This window comes from Pyxicephalus adspersus, chromosome 2, assembly GCF_032062135.1.
Source record: "Pyxicephalus adspersus chromosome 2, UCB_Pads_2.0, whole genome shotgun sequence".
NCBI classification, from domain to species: domain Eukaryota; kingdom Metazoa; phylum Chordata; class Amphibia; order Anura; family Pyxicephalidae; genus Pyxicephalus; species Pyxicephalus adspersus.
In genome coordinates, this window is record NC_092859.1 from 158,015,431 (window position 1) to 158,033,489 (window position 18,059).

Below are 18,059 nucleotides of genomic sequence, written 5' to 3' on the forward strand. Positions count from 1 at the left end.
TCATTGTCCCCTTCTACTGTAATCAATAATATACTGTACCATTTAATGTCCCATTCTAAAGCTTATATACAGTAAGTGGTATTGCTCACAGCAAAAGAAACCTGTCTGTGTCTCACTTTTGGATGTTCTGGCCGTGAACAAACTCCTGCAGTCTCCGTTAGGGAGGGATGAGGGAAGCTGCCTGTGTTTGCTTGGGCGGAGTCACGTGCGCGCACTGCAGTCCTGTCACTTCCTCTTCATGACGAGGCGCGGCACGCAGCCATGGAGGCAGACGGAGGAACCACACGGAGTCACCCACCGTACCACCCGATTCGGGTAAGCGCAGGTATCGGTGGGTGGCTTATTTGCGGGGGGGGGCCTTATTTTACATTTTTCTCTAAAAAGGGGGGGCTGTCTTATTTGATGGCCCTGCCTTATCATCGGGGAAACACGGTAGGTGCCCCTTTCGCCTCTACTGTTGGTATGAAAGACTGCATCACGAGTTCTTGCAACCACCCTCTCATCATCACTACACCGGGCACTATCATTACTAAAATTTTCCACTGTGCCATGAAAAACCCCCTATGTTCTCACCACTGCAGCTAACCAGCCCTCAGCCCTCCTTCTCCCCACACAACTGCACACCAACCCTCTCATCATCTCTGCCACGTTGGGGGAAAACCTGACATGTGCAGCAGTCACCTGATGTTGTTCATCAATCCGCCAGTTATTGAAACATCAATTATTGATGGCTGTGCATGTCAACAGAGGAGAGCACAGCAAGGTGCCACTTGCTCGTCCTCCCCCCACCATAGAACAGAACGGGTACTGTGTGTACATTGCTCATTTTTTCACCTAACACAATCTGTCACTGGAAACAATCATGAAAGATTATTTCCAGTTACAAAAATACAATGTGTGTATGTGGCCTTAGGGTTCACTGCCACTGTACCAATGCAAATGTCTGTGCTCTCTGTCACTACTATAGTGATGCGTCCAATGTAGAGATACTGGAAATGCATTTCAGTTAGTTAGGACAAGGGGGACAGCCAAAGCTATCACATCAATAGCTCAACGATATGTATATTTGAATTTGCCTGCTGCCAATGTCACCGAAACCAACTTTAATGTCTGAGGTAGGGATGCAGGAGGAATCCTAACAGCAAAGAGCTTGACACAGAGTCTGTAGCCTAATATCCTTTGACAAATGAACAAATAGCAAATGTTAAATACCCTTAGCTAAACTCACTCACTCCACAATCCTAAAATATATTGTATTATTTCACAAAAAATAAATGCACATATAAAATGAACAAAAACGAGTATATGGACGTGTAGAAACACATTACTGCACATGCATCATTTATAGGGGGTTTTGTACCCTCAGGTAACAGGCACCACCTCTCTGCCCTTCTCCAGTTCAGATCACATGCAAGTGACAATACATAGGGAGCGCACAGGCAAAACAAATGTCTGGACACGCTACCAAATTCTTTTAAGTGTAAATTGTTGTGAAATTTAGAATATGTAAAAATGTCCTATTTCGCAGATAACAGTAATGATAAAATGTCACTGCAGTTATAATTGAGCCCATTGCGGAGTTGTCACTAGTATGAAGCTGAGATATTCTGCAGCCCTCCATTTATACATCTTTGTAATCTGGATTATATTAGACTGGGATTGTATCAGGGTTATACAGTAAGAATAAATTCTACATATATATGTTCCCTGCACACATGGAGCCTGATTTATTAAATTGATGAGTGCAGGCCGGTATAAACAACAACTCTGTTTTCTCACAACACTCTGGCTCTGATTTATTAAAGCTATCCAAGGCTGGCGATGAAACACTTTCATCAGTGAAGCTGGGTGATCCAGCAAACCCGGAATGAATTTCTTAAAAGTCATTTGCTAAATGATCTGAAGCAACATTGGGCCTGATTTATTAGCATTTCATCAGCGAACCTGGGTGATCCAGCAAACCTGGTATGGATCCAGTGCAGGATTCGAAACATTTGCTAGCAAATTTCTTTGAAAAAATCCATTCCAGGTTTGCCGGAACACCCAGCTTCACTGATGAAAGTGTATCCTCTCCAGCCTTGGAAAGCTTTAATAAATCAGAGCCAGAGTGTTGTGAGAAAACAGAGTTGTTGTTTATCACCCCATGCCGGCTTAACACACCGGTCTGCACTCATTATGCAAAGTTTCATTAACATTTATGCTATTTTAGGTTTTACTATTATTTGGGGGTTTATGTAGTTTAATTGATGGTTTTAAAGCAAATGATGTAGTTGGAAATGATGTATAGTTTGGAACAAGTAAAGTTGTCCCTGATCTTCATATCTGCAGGTACTTTAAAATGTATAGCCTCTTGATAAAAACCAAAAAAGCATGTTTTCATTGTTATGTTTTTAGTTTAGGCATAAACTTTACTGGTGTACATGCTGGCAATTACAGGCTGGTCAAATAGGGTAGAGTGTCAGCTTCATAACCAGGAGTTCTTGTTCCCAAAAGCAGACCCAGTCTTCATATAGCTTTACAATGGCTAGCACTGATGAAATGCTGTGTATGTTGTGTTCTCAATGAACATGGAATATTAGCATACATCAGCATATTTAAATTAGAGGGGTTGGAGTGGAGGCGGCGATACCAAAAAATAAGGAGTCGGAGGGTTTTTGTACCGACTCCACAGCACTGGAAGGTATGTTTGGATGTTACCTTATTCTATCCTTACCTCAGAACCAGAGGGGGAGGCAGGAAAGCGAGCACCGGGTGACGCTGGTCGGCTGCTGCGCTCCGGCAAATCTAAAGCCAAATCTCTCCTCAGGAAATCTCTGGACTTTTTCTTTTTCTCAGCATCAAGATCACGAGGATCTGAACCGGAATGACCCTCAGCTCGATTTAAGACCCCGGTGAGAAAGTCAGCAATCTCATCCTACAGTGAGAGAAAATAAATATAATAATAAATTGATAAATATCATATAATAAGTTATTGCAACCCTGATAAAAAGCAATCTAAAGTAGTTACATTCATAACAGTAAAATAAACAAAATGTTTTCTTAGAGTGTTTGCAGAAATCCAGGAGGAAGAAAAAAAAGCCCTCAACATAGTTTTGGCTTTCAGGTTTATTAGTATTAGCACTATGAAAACTTTAATAATTAAAGGTCTAAATGTAGCCTAATGAAATTTAAATTATAAATGCAGCAACAAATGACACCGCAAAATGAAGAGGCCCATCCAAACATCTGGCACCAGTTATGTTTATGCTGGATACTTGACAAGTATAAATACATTGTCTCTGGTACAGGAAGACTGTTCCTCCAAAGAGACCTTCTGTCCCTCCAGATGAACCGTGTATTCCAATAACATAGCTGCTGATATAATCACTGAAGATGGAATCCAGGTCCTTTCAGGTTGAAGGGGATTTCCAAGACAAACAAGAACGGTATGGAACACTGATTTTAGACTTGTGTGGTGGGGTTCCATGGTTATATTTTTATTTAAGTTTTAGTTTGCAGTGATGCCTAACTATGTTGTGTGTTTTGTTTTATTGGTTCATTACCGTTTTCAGAAAAACATAGCAATAAAACCCCTCTGGCCATACAGTTAGCCTACATGAAAAAAAACACAATTCCCTTCTTCAAAGCAATTATGATTCTAAATAGGGATCAAGTTCATCCCTAATTTGGGAATTCACTTCACCCTGATACTTAACTATAGCTATACCTATACCTCCCCCCTTGAGCTATCATGGGACACCTTAACAATTGTTCTTTCTTCCCACTTTCCTGGCTAGGAAGGATAGCGACCATAAAAAAAAATAGTCTTTCAAGACTGCTCCATCTTTTTAGAACCTTGCCTATAGCCTAAATTGGTTTTTACAAAATATTCAAAACTAACTTCTTTGGTTCACCTGGGATAATAGGAGGCATAGAATTATTAGCGTGACCTTATATACACTGAGAGGCCTTGGAATCCAAATACTTCCTCCATAGTGCGACCCAGGTTCCCTCTTTAGCTCACTATACAGCTCAGTGGTTAGCACTCTGGCCAGAACACTATCTGGATGGAGTTTGCAGGTTCTCCCTGAGTTTCCTCCCACATTCCAAAAACATGCAGTTAGGTTAATTGGCTTCCCCCAAAATTGACCTTAGACTGTATTAAGGACATATGACTACGGTAGGGACATTAGATTGTGAGCTCCTTTGAGGGACAGCTAATAATATGTAGGTGCTATAAAAATACTGTGTAATAATAATATTCAATGCATGACCCAAGGTCACAATGGACCAACCCGGAGGATTGATCATGTTTCTCTGCCCCAAATGAAAAGGTAATGTGGATCCCTTTTCTGCCCTTCATTATCTTTTTCCCTCTCAGTTTTGGGTGGCCAGAAATGGAACCACAGACTTCATTCCCCACATGCCCATTTTTATTCTCTATGGAATAATTCAGGGCTTTCCTAGATGTGATAAGGCCAAGTTTGAGTGGTGGATTATTAATGGCTTCCTCAGAGCAAGAGACTTCTTATGTGGAAGGCAGCGTGGCAACTTTACAAAAATAAATTATCTTGATTAAGTCAACAGAGATCAGTGTGATGAAGGAACAGACCTTTCTATCCAGGTCAAAGTATGGATCCCTGTGAATACAACGCCATTAATGTATCTTGAGTAACTTACCATGAAACGGATGCTTAGTTAAACACCATTTTCTCTATTCACTTACATAATAAGTCAGGTTGAAAAAGGACACAAGTCCATCAAGTTCAACCACTAAGGAAATAAACATATCCCATATAAAAAACCTTATGGATAAAGTTGATCCAGAGGAAGGCAAAAAAAACCCTTATAAACCCAGTGTTCTGCCCAGACCCTTTTAGCTGGGTGCAACACCCGGCACTTTTCAGTGACCACCCGGCCGTTTTTGGGTCACAATACCCACCCTGCCACCCGCCTACAATTTCTTACTATCCATCTTGAAAAAATATTCTGGGTTAAACAACGTAAACCCCTGGTTCAATTTACTCCAGCGGGGGAAAAAATTCCTTTCTGATCCCATGAGGCAATCATGGATGTTCCCTGGATCAGTAGTCTTTGTTATCCTTACTTTAACACTTTTATCCCCAGTTAAATTCTGTGCTTGTAGAAATCATCCAGCTTTTTCTTAATGCAATCTATAGTAGTTGCTGAAACTACTTCCTGAGGGAGCCGATTACACATTTTCACAGACCTTACAGTGAAGAATCCCTTCTTTATCTGGAGCTTAAACATCTTTTCCTCCAGACGCAAAGAGCGCCCCCTTGTATTCGTAAAGATCCTAAAGTGAATAGAGTTCTCTATATGGACCGTTTATATATTTTTACAGGGTGATCATATCCCCCCTTATACGTCTCTTCTCAAGGGAGAATAGATTCAGTTCAGCTAATCTCTCCTCATAGCTAAGCTCCTCCATTTCTTTTATTAGTTTAGTTGCCCTTCTCTGCACTCCCCCCATTTCCACAATGTCCTTTATGTAAACTGGTGGCCAAAACTGGACTGCATAATCCAGATGTGGTCTGACCAATGCTTTGTACAGGGGCAGGATTATGTCTCCATCTCTGCAGTCTATTCCTCTTTTAATACAAGAGTTACCAAGAAATTCCCCTCTACTCAATTTGGTTCATACTTCTCTACTTACCATAACTATGTCTCTTTCTTGAACACACATCATGTAAACAAGTATACAAACTAAATTCACATGATATTAGCAACAAACTGTTTCTTTCTCCAATTTGTATTACTGTTGAAAGTTCGATGATAATTTCAGTTATGGAACCTGAAAATCTAGCTTTATATGTTCCCCTCTACCCAATGTACATCTTATGGTACATAAAAACACAAACACTGAGAATCAAGAATAAATTATCCACTACAAAAATTTGCACAATATCAAATTGCATTTTGAGCTGCATGGTGGTAAATCAGAAACATGCAAATACTACATACAGGATTAATAGGTTCATCTTACCTGAATACACCTATCCACCATACTCTGGGTTAGACTTTCTGTTTTTTTCTTCATCTTGCTTATCCTAGAAGGAAATGATTAAAAGTATGTAAAGCAACATAATTTATGGCACAAATGTGTTTATTCAGTAGCCCTGCTATATATCATTCTGACAGTCCCCATTGAATAAGTATAAGTCATTTCATAAACTACCTAATATTTCTACAACTTTCTACCACAGGTTCAGCAAAGCCTCCTCACTAATGTTTCCTTTCAGTTAAAAATCCATACTGGGCACTTACAGCAGGAAGTAAAGTGTCTCTCTCTGACCCATTGCAAATCAAACTAAGTGTAAAAACTAAACATACTGTGCAAAACTAAAGTGTAAAACTAACATACTGCTTAATCAGAAGTAAACAGAGCACCATCTGCTGGCTGTAAATGGTAAATAGGAATATTCTACATATTGACCTTAACAAAAACAAATACAGTTTGCATTAAAGCACTAAATGTTATTTTCCTATTCTTAAGTCTCTCCAATTGCATATATCAGACACTCCCAATTTCAGTTTTTTTTTGTGTTGCTTTCCCGCTTGCCAATCGTATACACTTTTGGGTGAGTGTGAGAATCTTTTACGTTAGGTTTTATGAATGTGAACAAGGAAGGGAACCTGCAGGAACTGGGAGGGTTTATAAAGGGGTGAGACCATCTACAAAACGGTAGTAATGAACACAGCCACCATGCTTGGATTATACGTAAATAAAAGTTCTACTTTTAAAAATTTATGATCAGGTAGGTTGTGATGTTTCGATGTCCCTTCTGCAATAATCCTCCCTACCTGCTTGATTCCTCCAGGTATTTGCCAAAAAAATTGAGTTTCCGTAGAGTTTAGCAGTTGAGCAGCGATGGTTACCAGAATACCTGACAATCGCGGCTTCCTCTGTGCGTGCCAGGAATGAATGAACTCCCGCACTTTACATCAGCCAGGCCAATCAAGATGACCTATGATCGTCTCCAGGAGGAGAAGGAAGAAGATGGAGGTGCCCTGTGATTGAATGGGGACAGGGAGTATAGCAGGGCTAAGTTCTGCTTTAAAAACTGTAGTGAGTAGACAGTCTGTGCTTCCTATTTACATTTTAAGATTAACCATGATCTCTGGGCAATATACATATACGTAGCAAAAATATTTTTACAAACTGCTGCTATCAAGGAAAATTTAGAAATAATAAAAGAATGGCACCATGCTAAAATAGCAAAGGTCAACATCTAGCTTTCTAGATGGAAGAACATCACTGAAAATGACTGTATGGCAAGAATGGAGACAGGTTAGACGTCATCTTGATATTTACCGAAGATTATCATCAGCTCCTCCAACAATAACAAGACTGTTATCAGCTCTCAGCTTCTCTCGAAAATCTTCCATTGCCTCTGGATGACACTGAAGAGAATTCTGACCAATCACAAAAAGTACTGGGGTCTTCATGTCAATGAGAGGGTCATCAACATCCTGAGGAAATAAGTAATAAAATATAAAGGACTCTACTACATAAAAATGACAAAGTCAGTAATAAACATGCTTGTGCTTTTTACATTGACGAAACGTTAAGGCTTTTAAAGCATCAACAAGTGTAAAGCTAGACACAACTGTTATCTATTTAGACAAAGCAGCCTCATCTTTAACATTTAAAAAAATGGCATTTACTTTGTGATTGCAGACTAAAATGAGGACACACACAAAATATTTTTCCAGCTATATCTACTCAAATCATCCTATAACACCCAAGCGAAAAAGAAAGAATAGAAACAGTTCAGAAAAAATAAAAAACACCATTGCAGAAATGGATAAAAGGATCGCACCCAAAGTTCTCCAGTGCACATCAAGCCATGTAACTGGCTTCAACAATGTGATCAACTGTAATCATTTTAATTAGTATAGTATCTAAAAAGCTATTGCTGGAGCATTATGTAAATAAAAGCCATTACCTATGAGTGGTAAGGCATTTTTAAGATCTGAGGAATAAATATGTAACAGTCAGGAGACGGATACAACAAAAATGTAAATGCTTTATGAATCCCTAGGAGCACAATGTCTATTATTAAGAAGTGGGGAGCTTATAGTACCACTAAGACCCTCCCTGGATCAGGCTGTCCCTTTAAACTGGATGGGGTGAGGAGCCGGTTGGTTAGAGAGGCTACCAAAAGGCAACTATGAAGAAGTTATAGAAATTTATGGCAAAGAGAGGTCAATCGGTGTATATGACAACATCATCAAGTGCTCCACAAATGTGGCTTGCATGGGAGGGTTGCAAAAAAAAAGGATCTTGACTGAGCTTGCCACCTCGAATATTTAAGGCCAAGAGGGAAAATATGTTACGATCGGATGAGAGCTCAACTATTTCGACTCAACACCAAACTGTAAATCTGTCGGAAACCAATACAGTTTATGATCCAAACACCACCATACCTACATGAAAGCATGGAGGTGGTTGGATCCTGTTTTGGGGGAGAATGATTTCTTTGCGGTAGGGACCAGGGCACTTGTCAGGATAGAATTTAAAATGGATGGGGCAAAATACTATTAAATTCTTGAAGAAAACCTGCTGCCCTCTACCAGAAAGTCGTTAGTGGGAAGAAGGTTGACCATGTAATACGACAATGAGCTGGAGCTCACAGCAAAAAACCACACAGTGGTTGGAGAATAAAACAATGAATGTCTCTGTGTAGCCTATTTAGAACTCAGATTTAAACCCCATTTTGTAAGTGGAATGACTTGAGGATTGCAGTCCACCAATGGTCACCATACAATGTGAGCCTAAACAGTTCTGTGGCCAAATTTTGAACAATCTAGATTTGCAAAGTTAGTAAAAAATATCCCAACAGACTCAAGGCTGTAACTAAAGCAAAAGGTAAAGTTAAAAAAAAATGATGAACACATGGGATGATCCTTTATAAATCTCATTGGTTCTGCTATCTTTTAAAATAATAATTTTAAGGTATATCAGTAAATACAGAGATTCATTCATTTGTGTCTTCCTGGATTTCAGCTTTATAGTAAAAAAAACACCTACTAAACATTTATTTTTGGTGTTAGGCACTTACCCCTCTAGGTCCATCTATGGTCAGCAAAGGAAACCCCAGGCACACCACGGCTGTTACATATTCCATTAAAGACACCTGGGCAAAAAAATAAACAGTTTGTATATTTAATCAATTAAATTATATTTATTCAATTATATTTATTCAAATAAAAATGAGCCTAATCAAAGAACAAGAAGCCAAGAGAACAAAAAACAAATGGTAGTTTATGGTATTAATATTATTACACAGTATTTATATAGCGCCAACATATTTTGCAGCGCTGTACAGTCATGTCACTAGCTGTCCCTCATCTAATGACATACGTCTTTAATACAGTCTAGGGTCAATTTTGAGGGGAAGCCAATTAACCTGACTGCGTGTTTTTGGAATGTGAAACCAAGGAATCCCACACAAACATGGGGGGAACTTGAAAACTCCATGCAGATAGCCTCCTGGTCAAGATTCAAACCTGGGACCCAGCGCTACAAAGGCCAGAGTGTTAACCACTGAGCCACCATGCTACTGATCCCTGCTGAATTAGGTTGCGTTATTTCAGCGGAGATGTTTGTTGGACCTATGCAGAGTGACCATTTTTTTTTCAGCTAAAATTAAACCTTCTCTGGAGCTGGCAGGAGACTGTCTGTTCTATCTAGACTAGGTCTGTTTTTTTAAAAAACACAAGTTGTAAGGTCTGGCACATTTTTTTTCCAGACTCATTTCTAATCCGATAAAAGAAACAATCCATAAGTCAATTAGAAGTAAAAGGTATTTTCAACTGATTGTTACCAATAAATTGCACCTTGACTGGTCGTCAAGATCAGATGTGTTAGTAAATCTTTATTGAAGCCTATTATTAGAGGTAATTAGGGTATATATCAGATGGTTACATTGCACCTTGACTGGTCGTCAAGATCAGATGTGTTAGTAAATCTTTATTGAAGCCTATTATTAGAGGTAATTAGGGTATATATCAGATGGTTACTAGGTACATGGCATACTCTTATTTGCTGATTTCTTCATTTGGAAGTCAAGCTGGAGTTCGGAGAGGGATTGAGAGTGCCAGCTAGGTTTTATGTGTGCACTTTAACCAATCAGAACACATTAATGTACTTTATTTACTTTGATTAGTAAATAAAAAACAGCTGTAAAATAATAATAACTGTAGAAAATAGTTAATGAGAATATTTTACACAGAAAAGCGATCACAATTTACACAGAAAAGCGATCATGATTACGAAGTGCCTTTGATCGTGAACAGATAAATGATTTTATATGCACATTGCATTCTAAAATAGTGGTGTAGTAAAACCATTACTCATGTAGTCAATACTCACATGACATGCTACTAATGCCCCCGTGTTCCATCCCAGCAGAATGACGGGCTTGTGAGGGAAATGATTGTGAACCTAAGAGGAGAAAAAGACAATAATTATTTATGATATCCTTTAAGGAAACATTCTCTGAAAAGAAGGAGACAAAGACAGAAAAAGTCCCAAGAGAACTTAGTGAAATGGTTTACATATAGGTGGAAAGCTGGTGCAATTTTGGATGTTGATACTTATATTGCGGAGGTTGCTTGAGCAACCCAAAATATTGCATACGGAGAATAGTTCACGCAGAACCTGGTAGATGGTCACACTCCATACCCTGCAGTGTTCTCCCCAGATTTTTTAAGCTGGGTGGGAGGAAGCTGTAGGTGGGTGGCGGCCCCTGTATTGTAACCCAACTCTTCAGTAACCATCCAAAAACAGGGAAAAAAAATGCAGATCTCACACACGCTGGCCTCCTATCCCCCCCCCCCCCCCATCTACTACAGGCGACACCACCCAATCTTGTGCCTGTGCAGTGTGAGATTGGGTGACTTAGGAAGAAGAAGGATAGAGAAGATGGCTGCGCCTGGCCCTTGCTTTGCACAGGGACGAAGGAGGATTCCAAGACGAAGCTGGACCTGATCCAAGAAAGCTCCGGATGGATCACAGAATCTGGGAAAGTAAACGTGAGTCTTTTTTTTTTAAGTTTACTTCGGCTTTAAATTTTGAAGTAAGGTGCCAAAGTAACACTGAGAATAACTACAAGGATATACAGAATCATTGCAGTATATGTCAGCAAGATAAGTTACTTTGGAATTCTGTGTGAAAACGTAAGGATGTAACGTTACAAAAAAGTATTACACAATGTGGGACAAGGACATGGATTTCTTATAACTTTACCTCAACGACTTTGCTGCGCAATCCACCAATCATGTTTTCTAGGCACTGTAAGGAAGTCACCCCACTGCCGCTGTTAGCAAGCTGGGAACCAACAGGAATGACCTTAAAGAAACAAAATATATCACAGGTTTATGCTGTATATCTGTTCAGTTTGCAATGTCGATATTTATGGAAATATGTAGATTCTAAAGGTATTCTCAAAAAAAGCTGCAACCCACTTTACCTTTACATTCAACACACCTCCACCCGCAACTTGGATTGGTTTTTATTTTACCATTGAGGATTAATCATATTACGGGTTTAAAAATAATTTATTTATCATCCCTTGAAAAGACGAATTCCAAACCATAGGATTTTGGCTACAGAAAAACCCTCTTTGTGGGGACTAATAAAGCAAAAATTCCTTGAATGTTACATTTGGTTTATAATATCTATCTTTTAGCTAGTAATGAAATTGTGATGACTGCGATTATCGAGAGGGGTCCTCATGTACATCCTACACTTCATCTTGCACCTCGATCTACACAGAATGGCATTTAGAAAAAGGTTGGGGTTCCATGGGTTAAAATCTGTCTAGCCTAGGACTTAGCACCCTCAACATTCCTAATCACCCAGCGTCCAAGCCAGAAATTATTATTATTAATTAAGGAGCTGTAGGTGGGTGGGCAGCCCCCTGTGTTGTCACACACTTTACAGTAGCCACCCAAAAACACTTAGGTGGTTACTGAAAAGTGCCAGGTGGTGTGCCCAGCTAAAAGAGGTGCATCACCTGGAGAATACTGATGCTTTTTAGATACATTTAGCTTTACCAGGATTTTAAACACCGTCTGCAATCTGCTTTTCTTGTGAAACCAGCCATTTTTTTTTATCTTGGCACTTGTTCCCATGTATAGTATCACCTAACCCTGTTCAACTTCCATATACTAGCTGACACTTCAATCAAGGACACAAATAATGAATCTTTGCTAAGTGTTATAAGACAATACTGAACAATTATGAAGCAAACTGGGGACACAGCTAGACCCTTATCAATCTGCATCGCACTAGTCAGTACAACAGTTTCTTTGGGACAGATTTGAAAGGTCTGCAACAGATTTATAGTAAAGTAAAAGATTTATAGTAAAGATGAGACACATTTTCACTCTAAACAGGCAGGTAATAAAGATATGGTCTAGATTAGGTTTAATTTGCCACACTGAAAACCCAGCCTACCCAAATTTATGACTTCAGCAGTATCCTTGGAATATATCAGTGCTCCAATTACTCTCACTGCTCCTGTTTAGCATTGTCTTGGTGAGCAAAATCATAAATTCCCCAAATGTGCAACACAATCATTTATTCATCCTTTGTCCCCTAAAAGTCTTAATACTAAATAAATAAAAATACATTTCCATGTAACAATCAGAACATTAAAACCAACCTTAGCTAAACAAGAGAGCTGGGATTGCCAGAAGCGGTGTCGTCGTGAAGTGGGAAATATTGAATTGGTTGGCCCTGAAGGAGCGATGAGGATGAGAGGGGAACCTGGGAGTTTGCTCTGGGGGAAAGATAAAAATGAAAAGATTCATAAAACAAGGTTCACGTGAAAATAAATATTTAAAAACGCAAGAATGAAAAGAATATAAATTTACAGGCTTGTTATGGGACAGAACTCCAACTGCTGGATCCCATGGTCTTTTCAGTAGTAATGATAATGCTTCTGCACTGGCTCCTCCTGCCCTGACAGTCGTGGCTAAAAGCATGCGATCAATAAGAGCCGGGATCTGAAAAAAGAGATGCAAGATATTCATTTAACTCTACATATTACTGTTAAGCTGTGTACACAAGCTCAATATTTGTCATTGGAAAGGATCCTTCACGCTGTACATACGACCCCATTCAGCTCTATGGAGAAGAGGGGAACGATGGAGAGGCACTTTAGGCGCCTTGTACACAGGTCAGATGATTCTAGTCCGATAATCTCCTCAGGGCTAGTATAAGACGAGAATCTGGCATGTGTACAGCGCTCGTCCGCCCTGGCGGATTCACATTCGAGGAACGATCGTTATGAAAGTGAAGAGGAGAGAGAGCAGTGGAGTACCTCTCTGTTGTTCTCCCCCGTCTCCTCTCCATAGAGCAGAACGGCGCTGTATGTACAGAGCTCATTCATCCATTGTTCAGTCTTTTGTCGTTGGAAAGGATCTTTCACAATTCTTTCCAACGACAAAAGACTGCACGTGTGTACCCAGCCTTAGATTTTAGACGTATACAAAACAAAACAGAGACAGCCAAATCTTCTTATAAAGCACATAATGTAAACAGTTATTATTTATACAGTATTACCCATGCAAAATGAAACAGTACCTTGCCTTTCAATGTCTGCAGAGCATCCAGATATGCAGCAAGCAGTGGCAGGCTGAGTGTTTCTACTAGGGTGCTATGCAGCCACTGCACCAGCTTGGTGTCCCATCCAACGGAGGCCAGAGCTTGACGTACTCGACGGGCACACTTGTCCACAGCAATTCTTCTTAGCACTGGCTCATTGGTTGCCTAAAAGGGAAATAATCCAGGGTTGCTCACATGATACACATTTATTATATAGAACTGCAGATTTTGCAGCTGAAGCCTAAATTGCTATACAAGTTGTGAAAAAAGAAATAAAGAAAACAATTTACTTACACCATCATTAGCAAGTCGAGCAAGACGATCAGCTTGTAAAGCTTTGAGGACTTTGTTAAAAAGCTTATTCTGTGAGTTACTCCATCCAATCCTAAAGGGAATTAATAATAAAAGCACATTAAAAAGGGAGGAGAACTAAATACAAAATTTGTAATATGCTTGTTAATTCCTAAATGTGCTTTTGATGGAGCAGCAAAGACAAACCTATTAAGGTGATCTTCCCAGTCATCGGGTGGTGGAGGAGCTTCGGTGTCTGTTCGCACAAAGATGACATGCCTTTCACACTCATTCATTACAGTCCGAGCCTTCTGGTTATCATACAATGGCATGGAAACGGGAGTGACCGTCTCCACGTCAATAGGAACATCTCCCTCGCTGCAAAAGAGAAGTGATATGATTACAATTCGGCACAGCAGAAAATGACAAGATTGTCTTCATAGATTTTTTATGTAATCTTTCTTTTTTAAGTTTAAATAGGATCCACATTCAATTACAAATACATTGTATTTACCATTACAAGGAATCTAAGACTTACATTGTGCTTTCCTGCTGTCTACGAGGAGTGATGAAAAGGGTACGGGTGGGACGGGCATTGCTGGCATCAGGGTGGGCACTCCATGGCTTTGCATAGCTGTGATCAAGAAATACCAAGTCCAATTCTCGTTCATGCACGGATAACTGGAAAAGGAGAGAACTGCCCATCCGACGTGCTGAAGACTGCAGATCTCGCTCACTCGCCCTGTGTGACATCTTGGTTACACCAAAGACCCCAGGCATGGGATCCAAAATATAAGCAAAACCTGTAAAGAGAGAATATTTATAAATTATATTATGTAATCATAATGGTAACTATAGCCTAAGAGGAAAATATAAGTCTTACTTCCCATAAATGGAACCAAGTGGGAAATTACTGGCATACCCATATCAAAAGAATAAAAATTCAATTTTATTTCAAACATGTACTTAAAACATAAAAACATAATGTTAACATATACAACATACACGCCTTACCTCAAAATGTATGCAAATCCAATAAAAAAAAACTATCAAATTTATTTTATCTGCGCCTCACGCGTTTCACGGCAACAGCCACTTCCTCAGGGGATTTGATAGCAGAACAAAGCAAATAAACAGATATCCAAAGCATAGGCAAGGCAGGGAGAGCATTGGATTAGTGTCGGTGGTATTAGGTGAAGGTAATGTCTCCAAAATTTCACCAGTACCTTTTTACTGGGTCAGTGAATCAAAAGTTTAGGATGTAGTTTAAGAGTTATTTTAAAGTGGAACTTTATTAACCTTGGCGGTATTCCCGAGTGTGGCTCGGGGTGAATTTTACATGGCAAAAGCGGTAACCCCGAGCTACACTCGGGGTAGGAAAAAAACTACTACCTGCTCCCCTCGATTCATCCTCGCTGTAATGCGTGAAGCGTCAATATGCCGCGGAGGCCTGGTGGGGCAGGAAATTTAAAAGCAGATTAAGTTGTAATCTGCTTTTAAAACATTGATCACAGTAAAAAAGGTATAAAAAATAAACCCAAATGTTTATTCTATTATTGTACCCTTGTTTGGACTAATTTAAACATTTTTTTATTTTAAACAATTTCATTATAAACAAGTTTATTTTCTTTACAAAACTGTTTATAACTATTTATCATATTATAATTAATAATTTGTGTTTCAAAATGTATCATACTCGGGAGTTATTCCTAAGAATTACACCTAAAATATTAAACAACAAATTTCCACGCAAAACAATGTAATGCTTCTGACACATACGAACATAATTAGAATGCCAGGAGGGTTAAAAACCCACAATCACGCCGGTCATTATTGCAGAAAGGGACAGACAATGTCTCTCTGCAATAATCTCGCCTACCTGGCTGATCGCTCCTACCTGCCCGATAAGCTTTGATTGCTGGGGCAGCATGGTGGCCCAGAGGTTAGAACTCTGGCCTTTGCAGCGCTGGGTCCCAGGTTGGAATCTTGGCCAGGGCACTATCTGTGTTCGCAGGTTCTCCCCGTGTCCATGTGGGTTTCCTCCCAGAGTCCAAAAACATGTAGTTAGGTGAATGGAATTCCCCCTAAAATTGACCTAAACTGTATTAATGATATATGACTATGGTAGGGACATTAGATTGTGAGACCCCTTGAGGGACAGCTAGTCACATAACTATGGACTCTGTACAGCGCTGCGTAATATGATGGCGCTATACAAATACTGTGTAATAATAATAATAGAAAACCCCTGCACTTACCAAGATTAAATGAATTCTCATGAAGCTGCAAGAAAGGGAAACTATGATTTTCTGATCATTTAGATTCAGATATAGTTGATAAGTATTTTATTGTAACAGAAAAAAGGCAGAACATTGAATTTCAAGAGCGTTATGGGTAAATGAAATTCATGCACGCTTTATCTCCTTAAAGCCCAAGCCAAAACCACCCAGTAAGAGAAGACTCATTACCCCAGCTTACATGTGTAAGTTTCATCTTGAGCTACTGAACTTACTGAATATTAAATAAAAATGTAAACATGAAAAATAAATGATATGTAATAAATATTTTACATTTACCCTACTACAAACTTGTCGTTTTAAATTAAATCTTTAAGAAAAGAAGTATGCAGCGGCTATATATTCCCAGACTGCTGTTCAGTGATCTCCCCGGCCACTTTTATCCGGGTGCACCACCCAGCACTTTTTAGTAACTACCCGGCTGTTTTTGCTGGTTACTGAAAAGTTGGGTCACAAAACAGGCCACCACCCACCTACAGCTTCTTCCCACCTGGCATAAAAAATTCTGGGGGTGAACACTGCTATTCTATTCAGTTACTAAGAGCAAGGAAAAGGAGGTCTGGGTAAACTCTAGCTCACCCTAGCACAGTCCCCCCCACACCCATGTCAGTCATATCTTCCACCATATTTGAAAATAGCAGGTTGTGCAGGAATAAATACTGTAAATGGAAATATGTTGCTGGGAAAAGGCGCATTAAATCAGCTCCAGACTCTTATCCTCCGGTATGTAACAATCCGTTATGAATCGTATTGCACTGGATAGTGGCGCACTTCAGCACTCTTGATTGGTGTTGAAAATTACATTTGCCTTTGATTTTTTATTAATCTATTGCACAGTCTCTGTGGAACAGCTTTTTTTTTTTTATCCCAAGAACATAATCCCGACCTCTGCCCAACCAAACACCATCAATATAATACGGTTGAGTTGGATACACCTAACAGCATAGGATTTGCCTAGGCACAGACACCAGGAAGGGAAACCTTTCAATCCAAAATTATAAGCAGCTATGTTTATTGCAGCTCTATAATCCCAAAGTTTAAGTGCAATAGAACTGCCATTCTAAAATGGAAATGTAACAAGACATTATTATTATTGTTGTTACACAGTATTTATATAGCGCCATCATTTTATGCAGCGCTGTACAAAGTCTATAGTCGTGTCACTGGCTGTCCCTCAAAGGAGCTCACAATCTAATGTCCCTACAATAGTCATATGTCATTATTGTAGTCTAAGGTCATTTTTTTTTTTTAGGGGGAAGCCAATTAACCTAACTGCATGTTTTTGGGATGTGGGAGAAAACTGGAGTGCCTGGAGGAAACCCACGCAGACACGGGGAGAACCTGCAAACTCCATGCAGATAGAGCCCTTGCTGGGAATTGAACCTGGGACCCAGCTCTGCAAAGGGGCAGTGCGCTAACCCTTGAGCCACCGTACTTTATTATATACACACATATAAAGTACCACCACTCGGCGCTTTTCAGAAACCACCCGGCTGTTTTTGGATGGTTACTGAAGAGTGGGGTCACAATACAAGGGCCGCCACCCACTTACAATTTCTTACCACCCGGCCTAAAATAATTTCTGGGTTGAACAGTGTTCATTCACTCATTCACATTTTTATTCTTTTGAACAGATGGAATAGAATAGAAGCATCGTCAGAGGTACCCTGTACTAGGACGGGGACTGGCTCCATACACCGAGGTGCCAGGTATAAGGACGGAGACTGGCTCCATACACCGAGGTGCCATGTATTAGGATGGGGACTGGCTCCATATACTAAGGTACCCTGTACTAGGACGGGGACTGGCTCCATACACCGAGGTGCCAGGTATTAGGACGGGGACTGGCTCCA

At 39.8% G+C, this 18,059-nt stretch overlaps 1 protein-coding gene across 2 annotated transcripts in view; it reads right to left on the reverse strand.

The window, feature by feature from the left end:
* The window catches only part of KANSL3 (KAT8 regulatory NSL complex subunit 3), a 32,195-nt gene extending 16,841 nt beyond the window's left edge, over window positions 1-15,354 (reverse strand). The window contains exons 1-12 of one of the 2 annotated variants that reach the window (XM_072402857.1): window positions 14,448-15,351; window positions 14,117-14,287; window positions 13,913-14,003; window positions 13,598-13,783; window positions 12,886-13,017; window positions 12,675-12,791; window positions 11,255-11,356; window positions 10,379-10,450; window positions 9,066-9,140; window positions 7,316-7,473; window positions 5,987-6,050; window positions 2,714-2,914 (exon numbers count right to left, since the gene is read on the reverse strand). In XM_072402857.1, coding sequence (XP_072258958.1) covers window positions 2,714-2,914; window positions 5,987-6,050; window positions 7,316-7,473; window positions 9,066-9,140; window positions 10,379-10,450; window positions 11,255-11,356; window positions 12,675-12,791; window positions 12,886-13,017; window positions 13,598-13,783; window positions 13,913-14,003; window positions 14,117-14,287; window positions 14,448-14,689 — 1,611 coding nt within the window. In that variant the 5' untranslated portion in view covers window positions 14,690-15,351. Of the gene's footprint in view, window positions 1-2,713; window positions 2,915-5,986; window positions 6,051-7,315; window positions 7,474-9,065; window positions 9,141-10,378; window positions 10,451-11,254; window positions 11,357-12,674; window positions 12,792-12,885; window positions 13,018-13,597; window positions 13,784-13,912; window positions 14,004-14,116; window positions 14,288-14,447 lie in introns of both variants that reach the window. The other variant, XM_072402858.1, reaches the window with a different exon arrangement.
* Between the last annotated feature and the right edge of the window lie 2,705 nt (window positions 15,355-18,059).